The following is an 18,892-nucleotide window of genomic DNA, read 5'->3' as shown; positions in this document are numbered from 1 at the left end:
TTCGGTACCCCTCACGCAGTCCGTGCATTTCCCTCCCTCCCCCTTACCTTCGCGGCACGTTTTAAGGTTTGAGTAGCTTGTTAAAAGCCGCCGGAGTGTTCGTGCAGTCGCGTGCATTTGTGGGCGGAAACTTCTCCTCTGATGCAATCGGAAGTTGCACGTATGCTCCAGCAGCTTTCAACAAGTCTCAAACCTTAAAATGCGCCGCAAAGGTAATGGGGAGGGAGGGAGATAGATAGATAGATTCATGTAGGTAGGAAGGAGGGAGGGAGGTGACCGCATGCATTCCCTCCCTTAACTGCGGGGACAAGGCCATTCACCGCTCTACGGAGCGGTGGATGGCCTTGTCCCCGTACCTGCGGTGAGCACCTTAACCCCCTCCACCGTTTTGGCGGGTTACCCACGGCTACTCACGGCGGGTAACATCCACCGTGTCATTCTCTAAGTCCAAGCAGCAATGCAGGCAAATATACAGCTGGGATTGTCAGGAAGGCTGCAATGATGACGGATAGCTAGCAACTATGTTTGCTTCTTTGGCAGGCTGCAAGTACTGGGACAGCTAAGAGAAACAAATGCTCTCATGTACCTGGTTTAACTGGCAAGCTATGTAGGAACCTAGGAAGCTAGATATAAGAACAGTGGCCACAATGGTACTGGGAGCCACTGAACAAGGACTACAGAATAGGAACTACAATGTGGAATTTTATGCTCATCTACCTAAGACATGAGGCTATAAAAATAAGAAAGATGGAAAAAAAACTCCTCAAAACAATACATCTTACAAGTGACAAAATGAGTGCAGCTAGAATATATCATTGTTGTATGAACATGAATAACTGGGCAGACAAGTTGGGGGACTGCTCTTTCTGACATCATATGTTAGGTTACCATGTTAACGACTGCTTCAGAAATAATCTTGAGACCTGCATTTTTAATACTTTTTATGTTTTGTTGTTTACACAGAAATATAGAACATGATAGAGAATAAGAGATCATAAGGCAAATGTAGTCTGCCCATTTACATTAACTACTCAGTTTTACAATTCCTTTCATTCAGAAATCATATGTGCTTGTCTTGTACTTTTACAGAATCAGATACTGTCCTCATCTCTACTACCTACACTATTCCATTCATCTGGTTGGCATTTGCAGTAATTTTACCTTAGCAGTACAACATGATTTTCTTCAGCAAAGCTGGCACTGTAGCAGCTGAGACTACAAAAAGAAGTATATGTAGCTTGCACCATGAAGCAACATAAAATTTAAAAAAGACAAACACGGGGCGTGGCTTAACGCGAACACAGATGGACGTGTGATCGCGACGCTCCTCATCAACTAGGCAAAAGATTATTGAAAAATATATCTTCTTCTTACCAATTTTTATTGAAAATAACTATCAGCTGTTATTAAACCTGTAACAGATTGATATTTCCTTCCTACGATAAAGTTGAGGCAGAGCTTAAGAGTGAGCCAGGAGAAAATTGAGAGCGCCTTTTTCCTCTGTGATAGAGAGAAACGATATTGAGAACAGTCAGGAAAAAGATAAAAGAAACTTAAGATCACCGAAAAAAGAGAAAAGGGTGCTGCCGATACTAAAGTGGAGACCTAGAGAAAGAAAGTTGGGAGGTTAGTCTCCCTTTTGACGGTCTTTTCACGACACTGACTGTTTGAAGTTTTTTTCCTTTGATACGGCGAGAAAAGGTCAGTAAATTGCTTACAAGATAAATAATAACAACTTGTTATTTACTAAGAGTGGGGCATTGAAAGAGAGAGTCTGAAAGTGAAGGAAGTTGAGAGGAATCTAGATGTGAAACCGCTGTCAACGGATTTTTAGTTCCGTGGCGGTTTGAAGTTGCCCTTTCTGACCGACGCTAAACTGGGACCCTGAGGGTGAAAAGTGAGTGACTTTTTTAAAGATTAAATACAGGCTGCAGTGAAAGGTGGAGTTGTCCCCTTGTAGCCGATTCCTTCAACATTAAATTCTGACAGATATTGCCCTCTTCTACAGAGACTGAGAAGGAAATCTGAGAGAGAAAGTGCCAATAAGAAAGAGCGCCATTTTTATATTATTGGCCGAAGTGAAGCACTGCAGAGGGCTAGGTGGCAGACGAGTTTGAGGGAACTTGAGGACACTGAGCTGCCTAGAGACATAGAAAGGGAAAGAAGAATTTCCCCTTTTTGGACTTTGATTTTTTTCTTCTCAGCGAGACACTGAAACAGATAACTGACAGGGAAGAACTGTTGAGAAATTTTCTGCTGCCAAAGATAAAACGAAATCCTGAGAGAGAAGGGTTTAAAAAAAATATATATATATATATCAATTTCTCTTTTATTGATACAAAACCTAAGAAAGGAGGAAAAAAGGAAAAAATTTCTCTTAGGAATTCAGGTCTCACAACCTTTGTATCTAATTGACTGCAATCATACACACATTTAACTTGGTTACAGAGAAACTGAGGTGTGGAACTTAAGCAGAAGGAAACATATAAATATGACAAAGTACATCAGTAACAGAGCTGTCAGAATATAATGAAATCCTGAGAGAGAAAGGCTTAAAAACCTGGTAAATCAAAACTAAACCTAGGAGACAAAGCCTAAGAGGGGAGAATTGAAAAATTTTGATGTTTCCTCATTGATTTTTCCTCTAAACTGATATAGCAAGATATCAAGACAAAACTACTGGAATAGTGACTTAAAGAGATTTTTGTGTCACCTAACATCTGTGAAGAAGGTGAACTCCACGGAAAAGAAAACAACAACATGGCAACTACCAGAGAAAATAAAAATGAAGCCAGTATGTCAGCAAAAAGATTGAAACAGGATCAAGTTACACCAAGTAAGATCCCACTTCCTGTTGAAGAACCTGATATATTGAGTAAAGCAGAAGTTATGGAAGAATTAAGGCAAATTAAACAAATGCTAAAGGAAACTGTAACCAATATGTCTGAAATGAAGGAAGAAATATTGAACATTCACAGACAAATGGAAGTTAATAATAAAAGAACAACTGTATTAGAATCTAAAATGGAGGCCATAGAAGGTGAAGCAAACAGATGCAAAAATGACAGTCTGGAATTGAATAAATTGAAAGATCAACTGGAAGACTATGAGAATCGAGGAAGAAGGAAAAACATTAAACTTTTTGGAATACAAGAAAACTTGGAAGGAAAAAATACTATACATTTTCTAGAAAACTTAATTCCAAAAATACTACAACTGGATTTAAAACAACCACTGGAAATAGAAAGGGCTCATAGGATTCCAGTAAAAAATGTAGAAAATCAAGGCAGGCCAAGACCAATAATATTCAAAATGCTTAGGTACCAACAAGCATTAGAAATATTAAATGCTGCCAAGAAAGACAAAAATCTTAATTATAAAGGATCCAGAATTTGGTTTTTGCCGGACTTTGCTAAAAATACAGCAAATAAAAGAAAGAGACTATTAGACATGAGACCACTACTAAAGGAAAAAGGTTTTAAATATGGATTATATTATCCGGCAAAGATGAGAGTATCGTCTGGAGATAAATCCTTGTATTTCGAAGATTCAGAAAAATTAAAAGCCTTTCTTTCTAAATCAGAACCTATGATATTTTAAAATAAAATATCAAGATTGGTTTTGATGATATTATAGAAAACTATAAAAATATGAGATATTGAAATACTGAAGAAAGAAAAATATGATCTAAAGAAAAGACAATAAAAATATAAAGATAGGAAGAATAGATATAGAAAAAATATTAATACCATATTAAATATATGTTTAAGATAAAATTTTATGATGTAATTTATAATACTATGGAATATAAATTAAAAATTGATAATTGGATAAAGATACATTAATGAAATGTTAGAAGCAAAAAATGACTAAAGATATTAAAGGTTAATATAGATAGATAGAAGAGGAAGTTGATTGAATATTGGTTGCCTAGAGGGGAGGAGAATGTTTGGGTTGCAATTCCAATGTGTATCCTTAAGCAGTCATTATATTGGGTGGGTAAGGGAGGGAAAAATATGGGAATTATTAGAATGATTAAAGAAAAGATTAATAAGGGATTGGATACTTCAGGGGTAAATATGTGTGTCATAGAGAATAATTTTTGGATTTTAAATATGAAAGAAGAAGGGAAAAAGATTATAATGATAAGTATTAGAATATATAATGTCTTTTAAGATATACTCTATTAATGTCAATGGCCTGAATCATGTAATCAAAAGAAAAAAAGTATTAACATTTTTAAAAAAGCAAAATGCGGATATTTATTGTCTGCAAGAGACCCATCTTAATATAAAGGAATCACAGAAACTAACGGGTGGGTGGGTAAAAGAATGTTTTTTTGCTCCAGCAGAGGGTAAAAAAGCAGGGGTAGCAATTCTTTTAAATAAAAAATGTATGGCTAAGATCAAGGTAATAAATTCAGATCCACATGGAAGATGGATACATACAGATATAAGTATGGGAAATAATGCCCTGACGTTGTTTAATATATATGCCCCTAATTTGAATCAATCAGAATTTTTTAAAAAATTACAGAATATGTTATTACCACTGGCTGCTTCTAATTTAGTGGTGGCTGGAGATTTTAATGCTGTAATGGATCCATTATTGGATAAAAAACCAGGTAAAAGTATAAAATCTTTAGGTTTAGATAATTTGGCTCAATCATGTGATTTGAAGGATATATGGCGTATTCTCCATTTTAATGATCAGGAATTTTCATTTTGCTCACAGGTTCATAAATCATTTTCAAGAATAGATTATATTTTTGTTTCATCAAATAAAGTGCAACAGGTGATTAAAGCTTCCATAGATCCTATTATTATATCGGATCATGCGGGAGTATGGATAGAATTACAATTAGATCAAGTAGAGAATGATAGACCTCTTTGGAGATTTGATAATGCATTGCTTGTGGATGACAAATTTTTGGAAAATTTTAAAATACAAATTAACGATTTCTTTCAAATAAATTTAATAGAGGATACATCTATTGAGAATGTATGGGATGCATTTAAAGCAACTATGAGGGGTAATATTATATCATATTCAGCTTTTATTAGGAAACAGATCAAAATACAATATATAGAATTAGAAAAAGAAATAAAAATATTAGAAGCTAAATTGGTAAGTAAATGGGAATATGAAGTTTTACAAGCTCTTTTGAAAGCAAAAGGTAAATATAATGAATTAACTTCAAAAATGATAAGAAGAGATTTGTTTTCCAAGCAAACAATGTATTATGGAAATTCTAATAAGGCGGGAAGATTATTGGCAAATTATCTTAAAGCAAAAAAAAGAAGAACTAATATAAATGGGATAAAAGAAGATAATGGTATAATAACAAATCAAACAAATATAATTTTAAAACAATTTCTAAAATTTTATAAGGACCTGTATTCTTCCGAGCCTTATTTGGAGAGACAAAAAGATGGTAAAAATTTTTTAGATTCTATTAATGGACCTAAGATCCCTGATCATATAAAACGGAGTTTAGATGAACCTATATCATTAAAAGAATTAGAAACAGCATTGAGATCTCTTAGAGTTGGATCCGCTCCAGGTGGTGATGGATATACAGTAGAATTTTATAAAACATTTCAAAATGTCCTTTCCCCATATTTACTAAATTTATATCAGACACAACTTATAAAAGGTAATATTAAAGGTACTATGGCTGAATCAATAATAATTGTTTTACCTAAGCCAAATAAAGATCCTACTTTGGTTTCAAACTACAGGCCTATATCTTTGATAAATGTGGATAATAAACTTTTGGCGAAAATTTTGGCTTTGAGATTAGCCAAAGCTCTCCCACATATTATAGATATGCATCAAACGGGTTTCGTTGCTAAAAGACATTCCTCTAATAACTCTAGATTATTGTTTCATATGTTAAATTTATCAAAAAAAATGGATGAACCGACTTTTACAGTTTCATTGGATGCAGAAAAAGCGTTTGATAGGGTAGAATGGAATTTTATGTATCAGGCTTTAGAATGGTTTGGTATAGGTTCTGGATTTATACAAATGGTAAAAACTTTGTATAGCTTCCCGATTGCAAGACTAAATATTAATAATAAGATATCTGATGGTTTTCAATTGCAGAGGGGAGTTAGACAGGGTTGTCCTTTATCTCCTTTGTTATTTGATGTTGTATTAGAACCCTTATTGTTAGCAATACAGCAAACGAGGGAGATACAAGGTATTCCATATTCAGATATGGAATATAAAATTTCGGCTTATGCTGACGATATTTTACTTTATTTGAGAAATCCAGAGTCTACCTTATCTTCTTTATTGGAATTAATTGATAAGTTTGGCAAATTTTCAGGTTATAAAATTAATTGGAATAAATCTGAAATTATACCTTTAAATATTCATTGTGCAAAAGGATTATTTGACACTTTTCCGTTCATATGGAAAGAAGAAGGATTTAAATATCTTGGCATTCAAGTTAAAAATACAATTGAAGATACTGTAAAAGAGAATGAAAAATATGTATTAAAAAAAGTTACGGAGTTATGTGAGCAATGGAACCCATTACATATTTCTTGGTGGGGAAGAGTTCAAACTATTAAAATGATGATGTTACCTGTAGTGTGCTACCAAATGAGTATGATACCTACTTATTTTCAGGGGTCCTTTTATAAAAAGCTTAATAGCATTTTAACAAAATTTCTTTGGCTTGGTAAAACACCTAGAATAGCTTTAGTAACTTTGCAAAAAATCAATTAAGGAGGGAGGGGTAAATTTTCCAAATTTCTATAGGTACCATCAAGCCTATATTCTACGTCAGGGTATGTATTGGATCCTCCCAGAACTTATAGATAATACACCAGATTGGTTATATTTGGAATGGCGCCTTATGTTTCCCCTAAATTTAGTTCACCTTCCAAGTATTAATATGCCTAGAAGATATAGAGAAAATAAAATATTAATGGATACTTGGAAAACGTTGAGATTTATTGATAAATTAACACCTATCCCAATAAATAAATCAACTAATCAATCTCTATGGATAAACTCCAAGATCAAAATTGGCGGAGCTCAAATCCTTTGGAAGAACTGGATTATTGCAGGCATTAGATCTCTAGATGATGTTATTTCAGAAGGTAAACTGCTGGAATTTTCACAATTGCAACATAGATTTGGTCTAAGTAAAACACAGAGTTTTAAATGGTTGCAATTGAAGCAGGCCATTCAGGTTGGGTTCCCTGAATGGAAAACATTGAATAATCAATATAGTTTAAAGTTCTTATGTTTTCAAGCAGACTTCCTAGGACATCAAGCCGCATTGTGGTATAAATTAATATCTGGATATTTGAATAAAAAACCAAAAAATGGTCTAAGAGACATTTGGAGCATTGAGATTAAGCATCAAATTAATGCATCTCAATGGCCACTAATTTGGTCTTGGAGAATGAGATGTACAGTGTCAGCATCTATGAGACAAACTTGGTTCTTTTTATTACATAGAGCTTTTTGGACCCCTACACGTTTGCAAAAATTAGACAGTTCTAAGTCAAATAAATGCTGGCACTGTAATCTGGAACCAGGGACGATAGACCACTTACTGTATCATTGTCCCTACATTAAAAGTTTTTGGAATTCAATTTGGCCACAAATTAATAAATTGATGGAAAATCATATATCAATATCATATGATACAATATTATTTGGAATGATGATGAGAAAAAAAAGTCAAATTTCACCAGAAAATAATAAGCTTTTATTAATTATGACAGGGGTTGCCATTCAACATATAACTAACAACTGGAAGAATTATAAAAACCTAAATTATACATTTTGGTGGAATACAATTTGTCATATATACAAAATGGAAAGAGCAATAGCAATACAAAGAGGGACATATACTAAATTTATAAAAATATGGGAGCCATTGACAAAATATTGCAATGAATAAACAATAGAATATTTCTTCTTCTTTTCTTCTTTTTAATAATTTTTGAGTGACACACATAGAGGGGAGGTAATGAAAATAATCTTTACATAATATGATATAATATGATATATAATATGCAATGTATGATTGAAAAGTAATAGAAGGGTGGGGGGAGGGAGAGGGAGAAAATATATTTAGAACATGATGTATTAGATATAAAAGTGATATTGTGTATTTATCAATTGTATTTAATATGTTGTACACTTTATGTAAAATTTGAAAATAAAAAATAATGGAAAAAAAAAAAAAAAAAAAAAAAGACAAACACCAAAGTGTCCTTCAAAGAAAGCAACAAGCAAAAATCTAAAAAAATGACCCCAAAATATCCACAGAGAAGAAAATCCAGAAGAAATCAAAAGAAACTCTGTGGAATGACGATGTTCCTTAACGGACTTTATTTGAAAATGTCAAAGTTCCAAAGGTATACTAAAGTCATCCACATAAAATAAAATCATCCACATAACGGTAAAGTAATCCACATAAAAGCCTTAAAGGACCTAATCCACTAGGGATGCAGGACCCTCCTTACAGAGTAATTATGATTAATACTATTTTTATGTAATTATGTGTGAATGGATCTTCTGTGTGCTGTCCTATAATTTTATGGTTACTCTTCATATTTAATTTAATTTTTATATTAATGTAAACCATTGAGAACTATTGTAAGATTTGACGGTATATCAAATTGTAATAAAGAAACATGCTTGAGTACCTGAATGTAAACCACTTAGGCTATAAGTGATATTTAAATACTTAAATAAATAAAAATAAAATAAATCTATTTGCATCAAATCTTACCTCAAGATCGATCATAAACTCTATGAACCGCTCACAGTAGTGTACCTGATCCATACAAACAGAGCCTGAGAAAATAAACCATAGATGCAATGGGAAAAGGAATTCAATACTTATACAAAAAACAATACTGTTACATAGCAGATGCCTGAGAAGTACAGTTTGCCATCAATTTTTATGTTTATGTTTATTAAAATTTGATATACCGCCATAGCATACAACTGTTCATGGCGGTTTACAATATAATATATTAAAAGAAAAGAACTCCATTAAAAAAGAAAATGTATGTATTAAACAGAAATACCATTCTACTTTGTTGTTTTTAATGATTAATTCCCTGGATTCAACCTGAAAATGATCAATACGAACATTTATAAGTCACCTAATCAATATTTATTTGCTTGTGGTGTCTAATTTCCTAATTCCAAGGCCTGAAACTAATTATACTTTCCACCTTGAAATCTCATGTACTGACATAATGTATCTTTATTGTAATCCACCTGCACCCCATGTACTGACAAAACGTATCTTTATTGTAACCCATGTACTGACTAAATGTATCTTTATTGTAACCCACCTGTATCCCATACACTGACAAAATGCAGCTTGATAGTAAACCACTTGTATTGTAACCCACTTGCATCCCATGTACTGACAAAATATATCTTTACTGTAACCCACTTGTATCCCATGTACTGACAAAATATATCTTTACTGTAACCCACTTGTATCCCATGTACTGACTAAACGTATCTTTATTGTAAACCGTTTCTATCCCATGTACTGTCAAATGTATATTTATTGTAAACCGCTTCGAACTTCACAGTATAGCGGTATATAAGAAATAAATTATTATTATACTAAAAATATAATCAGTTTTATACACAAATCACTATGGCCTGGATTTTCTATAGGGCACCAACATCAGTCACCGCCTAAAGAGCAGCTGCCAATCATGTGTCAATCAAATGTAGAGCAGTGGTTCCCAACCCTGTCCTGGAGGACCATCAGGCCAATCGGGTTTTCAGGCTAGCCCTAATGAATATGCATGAGAGAGATTTGCATATAATGGAAGTGAGAGGCATGCAAATCTGCTCCATGCATATTCATTAGGGCTATCCGGAAAACCCAATTGGCCTGGTGGTCCTCCAGGATAGGATTGGGAACCACTGCTGTAGAGAATCACATATCCGAGAAAGATATGTGCCAGAAACGTAGGCCAGGGTTTTCCGGGCCTATATTTCTGGTGCCTATCTTTGTTGTGAATCACGCTTATGTAGGAGCTTTAGGCTGCCTAACGCCACTTCCAGCGTTAGCCACACCCATTGTGGCATTCAGTAGCCTAAAGCGCCTACATAAGTGTGATCCCGGCAAGTATTATTTAAGTGCCGTTTCTAGAATTTCCTCCTAAATTCATGTCTCATGGAAATGTTAATGTAGATAATAGGTTATAACTAAATTCTACTGTGGCAGGTTCCCATACTGAATCCAGTGCCGATAGGTCAGCAACTTGCCCTTACTTCCTCTCTCAAGATTAGAGAATGACATGGGGACAAATCCCACAAGAATTCAATTTCCCCATCCCCTTGAGTTTTGTCACAGTCCTTGTCCCTGCTCCATTCCTATAAGCTCTGTCTTAACCGCACAAGCCTCAAACACTTATGATTTTAAAGTATCTGAGGCTTGTGCAGATGAGGATGGAGCTTGCAGGAATGGGGCAGGGACAGGAAAAGAACTCTCGGGGACAGGATGGGAAAATGAGTTCCCGCAGGGATGGGGAAAAATTTGTTCCCATGTCATTCTCTACTGAAGATCTTGGAATTCATTTTGGCTTCTGATCTTAACTACAACACAAAGTCTTCTCTGTTGTGAAATCTTGTTTGTATTTTCAGCCTGTGAAGAATTAGATTAATTCAACCCTACTTGAATACTGAAGCTCTGCATGTTCTGATTCACACCCTTGATTATATAATGCACTATATAACAACATTTCACAATGCTTTCTTAAAAGATTACAGCTTGTCCACAATACTACTACCAAACTGATTTATTAGGCCAAATAATATGACCATGTGACTCCCCTTATCAAAGATCATTGCTATCTGTTGCCTACAGAATGAAATTCAAGTTACCCTGGCAACAGACTATCTGTACCCATTATTCAGTAATTTTGTACTCTACTCATCGGCTACTGCATTCCCAACCTGATAGGTTATCAGTTTCTTCTCTGATGTCGGGAAGACTTCCGTTCGGCTCTCTGTGCTGCAAGCAGAGCAGGTAAGGAGAAGGAGAGTAACCTCGCGGCTCGAGTGACTACCAAGGGAGGGGGGCGGTCCGCCCCGGGTGCAGCACAGCCGGCCAGGTCCCCTTACTTTTGTGGCGCTTCCCCGACCGACCGACAACAGCCCCGGTCCGACAAACCTCCCTGCCCTGTAGCAGCTGTAAGAAGGTAATTTAGATTCGCGGTTAAGAGCAGGGAGGTTTGTCGGACCGGGCCTGTTCTGTTGTCGGTCGGGCGGGGAAGCGCCACAAAGGTAAGGGGGCAGGGAGAGAGAAAGGGAGGAAAGGTGGAGTAGAGAGGAAAAGACACTTAAGGGAAATGGGTAAAACTGAGGGGGGAGAAGGACGCTGAAAGGCCATGGGGAAGATAGGGGGGTGAAGGACACTGAAAGCACATGTGGAAGACAGAGGGGGGAGAAGGACGCTGACAGGACATGGGGAAGATGGGGGGGAGAAGGACTCTGAAAGGAAATGGGGAAGAGAGAGTGGGGAGAAGACGCTGGCAGGGAAGAAGACAGAGATGCCAGACTATGGTGGGAGCGAGGGAAGAAGATGGGTGCCAGACCAATTTGGAAGGGGGGAGAAAGGGAGAGGCACAGTAACAGAGCAAATGGAAGACGCAGAGGGAAGAGAGACAGTGGATGGAAGGAATTGAATGAGAACATGAGGAAAGCAGAAACCAGGCAACAAAGGTAGGAAAAGAATTCTATTTCTTTTTTTTTTTTTTTGCTTCAGGATAAAGTAGTATATTAGTTGTGTTGATAAAAATTTATAAACATTAGAGGCTCTGGTAGAAAGCCGTTTACAAAGTATGTATTCTTCCCAATTAATATTTCCAAATTAATAAAGTTTTTTTGCTTATTTGTAAATGGGTTTCTACCAGAGCCTTTAATTCAGTAGCATAATTAAATGAAATAACTATTTCTGAAGTTTAGAAGGACGGGCGGGGATGGGTGGATTCCTCGCGGGGACGGAGGGGATTCCTCACGGGGACGGGTGGGATACCTCACGGGGTTTGGGTGGGACTTTGGCGGGGACGGGTGGGTTTTCTGTCCCCGCGCAACTCTCTAGTTTGGAAAGCTCATATTCTAAGTTTAAATCAGATCTTTACATTACATTAAAAGAATTTTAGAGACTGCATTTTACCAACTTGAGTTCAAAGAAGCTACAAAAAAACATATAGCTGAATAGTCTTCAGGAATTCCATAAAATCTATATCTAAATTATTCACAATACAAATTTCCTAAATAAAAAAATGTTGAACAATTTCAGTAGAAATGCAGAAAAGCTACCCCCCCTTTACAAAACTGTGATAGTGGTTTTTAGCGCAGGCTGGTACGCTGAATGCTCCGCGCTGCTACCGACACTCATAGAATTCCTATGAGCGTCGGGAGCAACACAGAGCATTCAGCGTGCTGACCTGCACTAAAAAATGCTATTGCGGTTTTGTAAAAAAAAAAAAGAAAGAGGGGGGATTAGATTCTTGTCTTAGGGAAAGTGGAAGAGAATTCCATATAGATGCTGCCTTTTAAGATAGACTATTGTGAAATGTATACAATCTTACAGATTTAAAGGAGGAAAGCCTGATAACAGTTTCTGCCTCCCTATTTCCTGAAGCCATTGAAAGTGTGTATACATATAGGGAAGGGGGGTGCAAATTCCCAAACAACAACTTAAAGGCAAAGACACAAAGTTTATAATAGATCTGGCACTCAACTGGTAACCATAAGAACATAAGAATAGCCTTACTGGGTCAGACCAAGGGTCCATCAAGCTCAATAGTCCATTCTCAAGGGGGCCAATCCAGGTCCCTAGTACCTGGCCAAAATCCAAGGAGTAACAACATTTCATGCTACTGATCCAGGGCAAGCAGTGGCTTCCCCCATGTCTTTCTCAATAACAGACTATGGACTTTTCCTCCAGGAAACTGTCAAACCTTTCTTAAAACAAGCTATGCTATCTACTCTTACCACAACCTTTGGCAATGCGTTCCAGAGCTTAACTATTCTCTGAGTGAAAAAATATTTCCTCCTACTGGTTTTAAAAGTATTTCTCTGTAACTTCAAGTGTCCCCTAGTCTTTGTAATTTTCGATGGAGTGAAAAATTGATCCACTTGTACCCATTCTAGTCCTCTCAGGATTTTGTAGACTTCAATCATATGTTCCCTCAGCCGTCTCTTTTCCAAGGTGAAGAGCCCTAACCTTTTTAGTCTTTCCTCATACGAGAGTTCATCTCCTTTATCATCTTGGTCGCTCTTCTTTGAACCTTTTCTAGTTAAATGCAATACTCCAGATGAGGTCACACCATGGAGCGATCCAGGGGCATTATAACATTCTTAGTCTTGCTAACCATCCCTTTTAAAATAATTCTTAGCATCCTGTTTGCTTTTTTGGCCGCCACCGCACATTGGGCAGAAGGTTTCATTGTATTGTCTACGATGGCACCCATATCCTTTTCTTGGGTGCTAACCCCCAAGGTGGATCCTAGCATCCGGTAACTGTGATTCAGGTTATTCTTCCCAATGTGCATCACTTTGCCTTTGTTCACATTAAATTTCATCTGACATTTGGGACACCCAATCTTCCAGTTTCCTAAGGCCTGCCTGCAATTTTTCACAATCCGCATGCGTTTTAACAACTTTGAACAGTTTAGTGTCATCTGCAAATTTAGTCACCTCACTCGTCATAATGATTCAAGTTTAGAGGCAGAGAAGATTAACCTAGCAGAAGCATTTTGTATAAGTTGGAGTCTATCCCTCTGGATCTTCATGCAATTAAAGTAAACATTATTAGCATAGACTATTTGGGAAAGAACTAATGCTTGCACAAAAAGTCTAAAGATTTGAAATTCAAAACATTTTTATCAGCCCTCAATTTCTTTAAAAAATAAAAAGTGTTCTCCACAACTTTATTAATTTGAGAATCCATCTTTAAAAGACAATCTACTTCTACTCCTAAGATCTTAAGACCTTTTTTTATTTTTGTTATGGTTTATGGACTTGACAAAGGGCTCTAGGCCTGATAGTTTGGTTGGCTGTTGAATTCTTTTTCCATTTGTTTTCTCCTATTTTTTTTTTTTTTTTTTGCTTTAGCTGTTTATGACGACAGGTGTTGTATTGTTTTAAGTTCCCATCATTCTCTCCTAGCTGAATTTTCTGTTCTCTTTATAACACTGTTTAACTGTATTAAAACAACCACATCTTTTTCTCATCTAATTCAATATTAGTATGTTGAGAACAAACCGTGTCAGCTTAACCACTGGACTAGGTGAGGCACTGGCCCAGAGTGTTGGTGATTAAGGGCATCAAAATGCCCAGCCTCTGACTTCACCTGTTTTATTTGTGATCTGTTTTTAGATTGTAAGCCACTCTGAAGGTATTCCCTAGGTGCAGGGTAGTAAAATGTTAATAAACTTGAAATCTTGGAATTATAGATTGCGCAGAACACAAAGTTTTAAAATAAAGATTTCAATACAAGCCTCTGCAAGTTCCGAGACATTTTCTCCTCATAAAGTATTTAGCCATATTGTAGGCTAGTAAATATTTTTATATTTGTCATTTATATTAACCAGCACCTTTAGAGGATGTTTAAAAAAACATATATAACTGCTGATTTTGTCCCACCTCTGCCTCTGGGAATACTTAAAATGCTTTGCTTTATAGAATGTACTTTTATACATCTGTATTACGTGAAACTTTTATAAGCACATATTTCAGTGAAATGCATAATTTACACATAAAAAGGCTTACAAATTATCACCATAATGACCACCTGTTACCCTTGGCCTTTTAACAAATATACCATTCACCAGAAGTGCAAAATTTCTTCAAAAACCTTAAGTTTTAGAAGTAGCTCCTTTTTCAGGTGGGCCATTTGGTGCAGGATTCAAGCTTACCTGCTTATCTGCTAATTTACTTTCCTTTGGTCCCTCTAGACCAGAACAGATGGGTATATGCATGCAGACCAGCAGATGGAGACTGAGAACCCTGAACTCTTGAGTTTTGGCTATAAGACTACTGTGCAATCCCTCTGTAATCTAGTAATCAAATAACAAAGTAGACAACATTACTACCCAATTACTACTTTCCTCTTGGGTGCCACATCAACCATTCTCGAATAATGGAATGCAAGCCTAACCATGTAATGCTATGCGCCGCTGCTCTGTAAGGACCCCACTGGCATTATCGACCAAACCTTCCCCATATCAGCAGCTCTGGTCGTCCAATTCCACTTTCTCTCAGTGGTCGTCCTGGCTTTAAAAAAAACAATTATTTTAGAGATATCTTCTTGAAAGTAAAAAACACTAGGGTGAGCCTTGTGCCGGTCTGGAGGAACTAAAGTAAAGTAGCAGGTAATATTTAATTTCTCCTTCCATATAGCATCTCTCCAGACTGGCACAGATGGGAAGTACCAAAGCAATGACCATCAAAGGTGGGCTCCTTGAAAACCCGCACTCCAAACGCTGCATTCTGACATGAATATGCATCTAAGTAATAATGACACACAACGGAATGCAAAAATGACCACATTGCCACTGAAAAACTCTCTGCTGCTTGACCCCTAGTTGAATGAGACTTTAGCCTTGGAGAACCAGCTTTCCTTGTAGAATGTAAAATGACTCAACAGGTTCCTTAATCCATCTTGCAAGAGTTGCTTTTGTCGCTACTTCTCCTTTTCTCTATCACCTATCAAGACAAACAACCTGTCCGAATGACAAAATTCCTGCATCTGATGAAGATAAATAATCCAGCCAAAAGAAGAGATGCTGTTCCTGTGTCTCTTTGGCCTTCCTTCAAAATAGGCACAACCAATTAATTAACATGAAAGGCCAACATCACCTTGGGAAGAAAAGAAGGGATTGTACATAACACTACTTTCTCCTTGGTAAAAGAAACAGCTTCCGACAAGAAAATGTCTAACACTCCAAAATCTATCTCACTGAAACAATAGTCACCCAAAACACCATTTTCAAAGTAAGATCCTTCAGAGAGCTGTCTCCCAGAGGCTCAAAGGGAGAAGACACAAAAGTTCTGAGCACTAGATTCAGATCCCAAGGATGGATGTGAAGGAAAAAGGCCAAACCAGTCAACCTCAAGAGAAAAGCAACAGCTCCCTGCCACTATATACCTTTGGGCCAATTTTTTTTAAGGAAAGATCAGACCCTATGGGCTCTCCAAACTGGCTAGCTGCCCCCAGACACAGAAGCTCAGCTGAGAAATGCAACAAAAAAGTCCCCAAAGGGAACATGGGGGAGGGCCCAGGGCTAAAAAGGGACCCCATGGGCCTCAACTCTAGTCCAGCGCACTCCTCTAAGAAATAGCCCTTAGAAAAGATGGTTGGGGTTTTTTTTTTTTAATTATTATTTTTAAACTTTGAAAGGGCCCAAAAGCTAAGCATACCCTTATACTTGACAGGGACTGCACAGACAAGTCCACCACCTGCTGGAGACTAAGAACTGGATTACTGAGGGCTTGCACAGTAGGGTTATAGCCTAAACTTAAGAGAGTTTAGTGATTCACAGTCTCCACTGCTGGCTGACATGCATATACAGTACCCATCTATGGTGGTCTGGAGGGATGCTATGGAATACTTGTTTATTCCCAGCATTGCCCCACTTTTATTCAGTCCATTTTTACTCTTAACTTCAGGGCAATCACCAAGAGAAAGGGGTTTCCTGTCAAGGACCAAAGTGTGAATTTATTAGTTTCACTATAAAACTCCGAGATTGTTTTGTGGTGCATCAGCTTATCTTTACAGAAGATTTATGCAAAACAGACTACTAGTACTTTCTTTCCAAAGGTCATACATTATTAGTTAGAATGTAAAATAAGAATTGCCATACTGGGATGGACTAAAGATCTATCTAGTCCAGCATCTTGTTTTAAACAGTGGGTGCTAAGCCAGGCCACAAGTACCTGGCAGAATCTCCCACAGTAGCATGATTCCATGCTGCTTACTCTCTTAATAACAAGCAGATCTACACTACTAATTTTTATGGCGTTTTCTAACAGGAAGCTGTCCAAACCTTTTTGAAAACATAAAAAAAATGTTATTTGTATACCGCAATACACCTTGAAGTTCAATGTGGTTAACAGGAGTTAAGTAGAAGACCATACATAAAAAGTGAGGAAACAAGTAACATAGGAACATGACATGGTCACAGTCAAATACAGTAATGATAAGATAATAAGAAAAAACTCTTGGAGAGGAAATAAGTACAAGTAACATAGGATCATGACAAGGTCAGAGTCAAGTACAATGATTGTAAGATAATACAAGAAGAGCTCAAGTAGATGAACAACTAGTGAATATCGGTACGGATATAGATGCAGAATCCCAAAATCAGCAGGCGAGAGAAGTCAGGTCTAGAGTGAATGAGTCTGTGTATAGAGCTTTGTTCATCGTCTTGCGGAGCGTGTAAGATACACAGAAGAATTTGTTGTTTTTAATCCTCGCCTGAACTGCATGTATGACAAAGAAGACCTGATAATGGGGAGTAGTTCCTGACTGAAGTGAGCTGCTTGATAGGATAGAGATTTTGGCAGGTAAGCTTTTTTAGGTTTTCCTTGCAGGGATGGGTAGGCGAAGATGAAGCACAAAGGTTGGGTCCTGGGGGGGGGGGGACTCAAATACTTCAGTTATGTAGTTTGGTAGGAGGCCACAAAGAGACTTGTACATGAAGCAATCTAGTTTGAATAGCGATTGAGCCTCGATCAGGAGCCAGTGCAGTTGCTTGTAGTAAGGCGTGATGTGGTCAGTTATAAGATAAGGCTCACAGCTGTGTGCTGAATTGTCTGGAGTCTGTTGAACTGTTTCTTGGGGCATGAAATGTAAATGAGGTTGCAGTAATCAAGCACGCTGAGGGTCAGGGCTTGGCATAGGATTTGGAAGGAAAGGGTGTCAATATAGGAACGGATATATCATAGTTCCCAGAGTGCTGCAAAGCGTTTGCGAACCACAGCAGTGATTTAGCTTTCCATAGTCATCTTTTGGTCTAGAATCACTTCTAGGATTTTGATAGTGGATTGTAGTGGTAGGGATATACTCCTGATCATAATGTTTTCCTCATTCAAAGGGCTTGCAAGGAAGAACTTGTTTTTTTCAGGGTTCAGTTTGTGTTTCTCAAGGTGGATGGTGTGTCCCAGGGGAACATGTAATCGTCTTTCTTCTTCTGAGCGAAGTGGTCAATTTGGGGTGTAGGGCGGAAAGTTTAGAGGCTATATAGGCTGGTACCATGTCATAGAAGAGCTTATAGGCCATTACTAGGCCTTCAAATATGCATTTTTTGTCAATCGGCAGTCAGCGGGCAGCATTGGGGTGATCAGGTCGTGCATGTTGAGATTTTTCAGGAGTTGGATGATGGCATTTTGTAATCGATGGAGGTTTTTCATGGTAAGGCCATTTAGGAGCACGTTGCAGTAGTCCATACGAGAGAGGACAAAAGAATAGAGTAGTTGAGAGAAGTCCTGTTCTGAGAAATATCGTCTGATTTTCCATAGCTGCCAGAGGTAGTAGAACAAGGCAGATACTACTTGGGAGATATGGTCAAGAGAGTGAAAGGTCACCATCAAGGATCACCCCTAGGCTGTGCACTTTGTCTTTGGCCATCAGGGTGGCAAATTCCCAAGAGATTGACAGGTGGGCGAATACAGGATGTCTGGGGCAGTTCTTGGAGAGACCTCCCAGGAAAGGGACTTGGGAGTTCTGACTGACAAGTCCATGAAGTCATCTGCACAATATGCTAAGGTGGCGAAAAGGGCGAACAGAATGCTAGGAATGATCAAGAAGGGGATCACGAACAGATCCGAGAAGGTTATCATGCCGCTGTACCGGGCCATGGTGCACCCTCAC

General features: G+C 37.4%; 1 protein-coding gene across 2 annotated transcripts in view; it reads right to left on the bottom strand.

Annotated features, from left to right (window-relative positions):
• Nucleotides 1-18,892, bottom strand: part of AQR (aquarius intron-binding spliceosomal factor) — a 266,639-nt gene that overhangs the window by 207,731 nt on the left and 40,016 nt on the right. For both annotated transcript variants that reach the window (XM_033951821.1, XM_033951822.1), the window contains exon 10: nt 8,765-8,829. In XM_033951821.1, coding sequence (XP_033807712.1) covers nt 8,765-8,829 — 65 coding nt within the window. The remainder of the gene's footprint in view (nt 1-8,764; nt 8,830-18,892) is intronic.

The sequence above is a fragment of the Geotrypetes seraphini genome, chromosome 7 (assembly GCF_902459505.1).
Source record: "Geotrypetes seraphini chromosome 7, aGeoSer1.1, whole genome shotgun sequence".
NCBI lineage: Eukaryota > Metazoa > Chordata > Amphibia > Gymnophiona > Dermophiidae > Geotrypetes > Geotrypetes seraphini.
The sequence above is the reverse complement of the archived record's forward strand: the minus strand, read 5'-3'. Positions and strand labels throughout refer to the sequence as shown.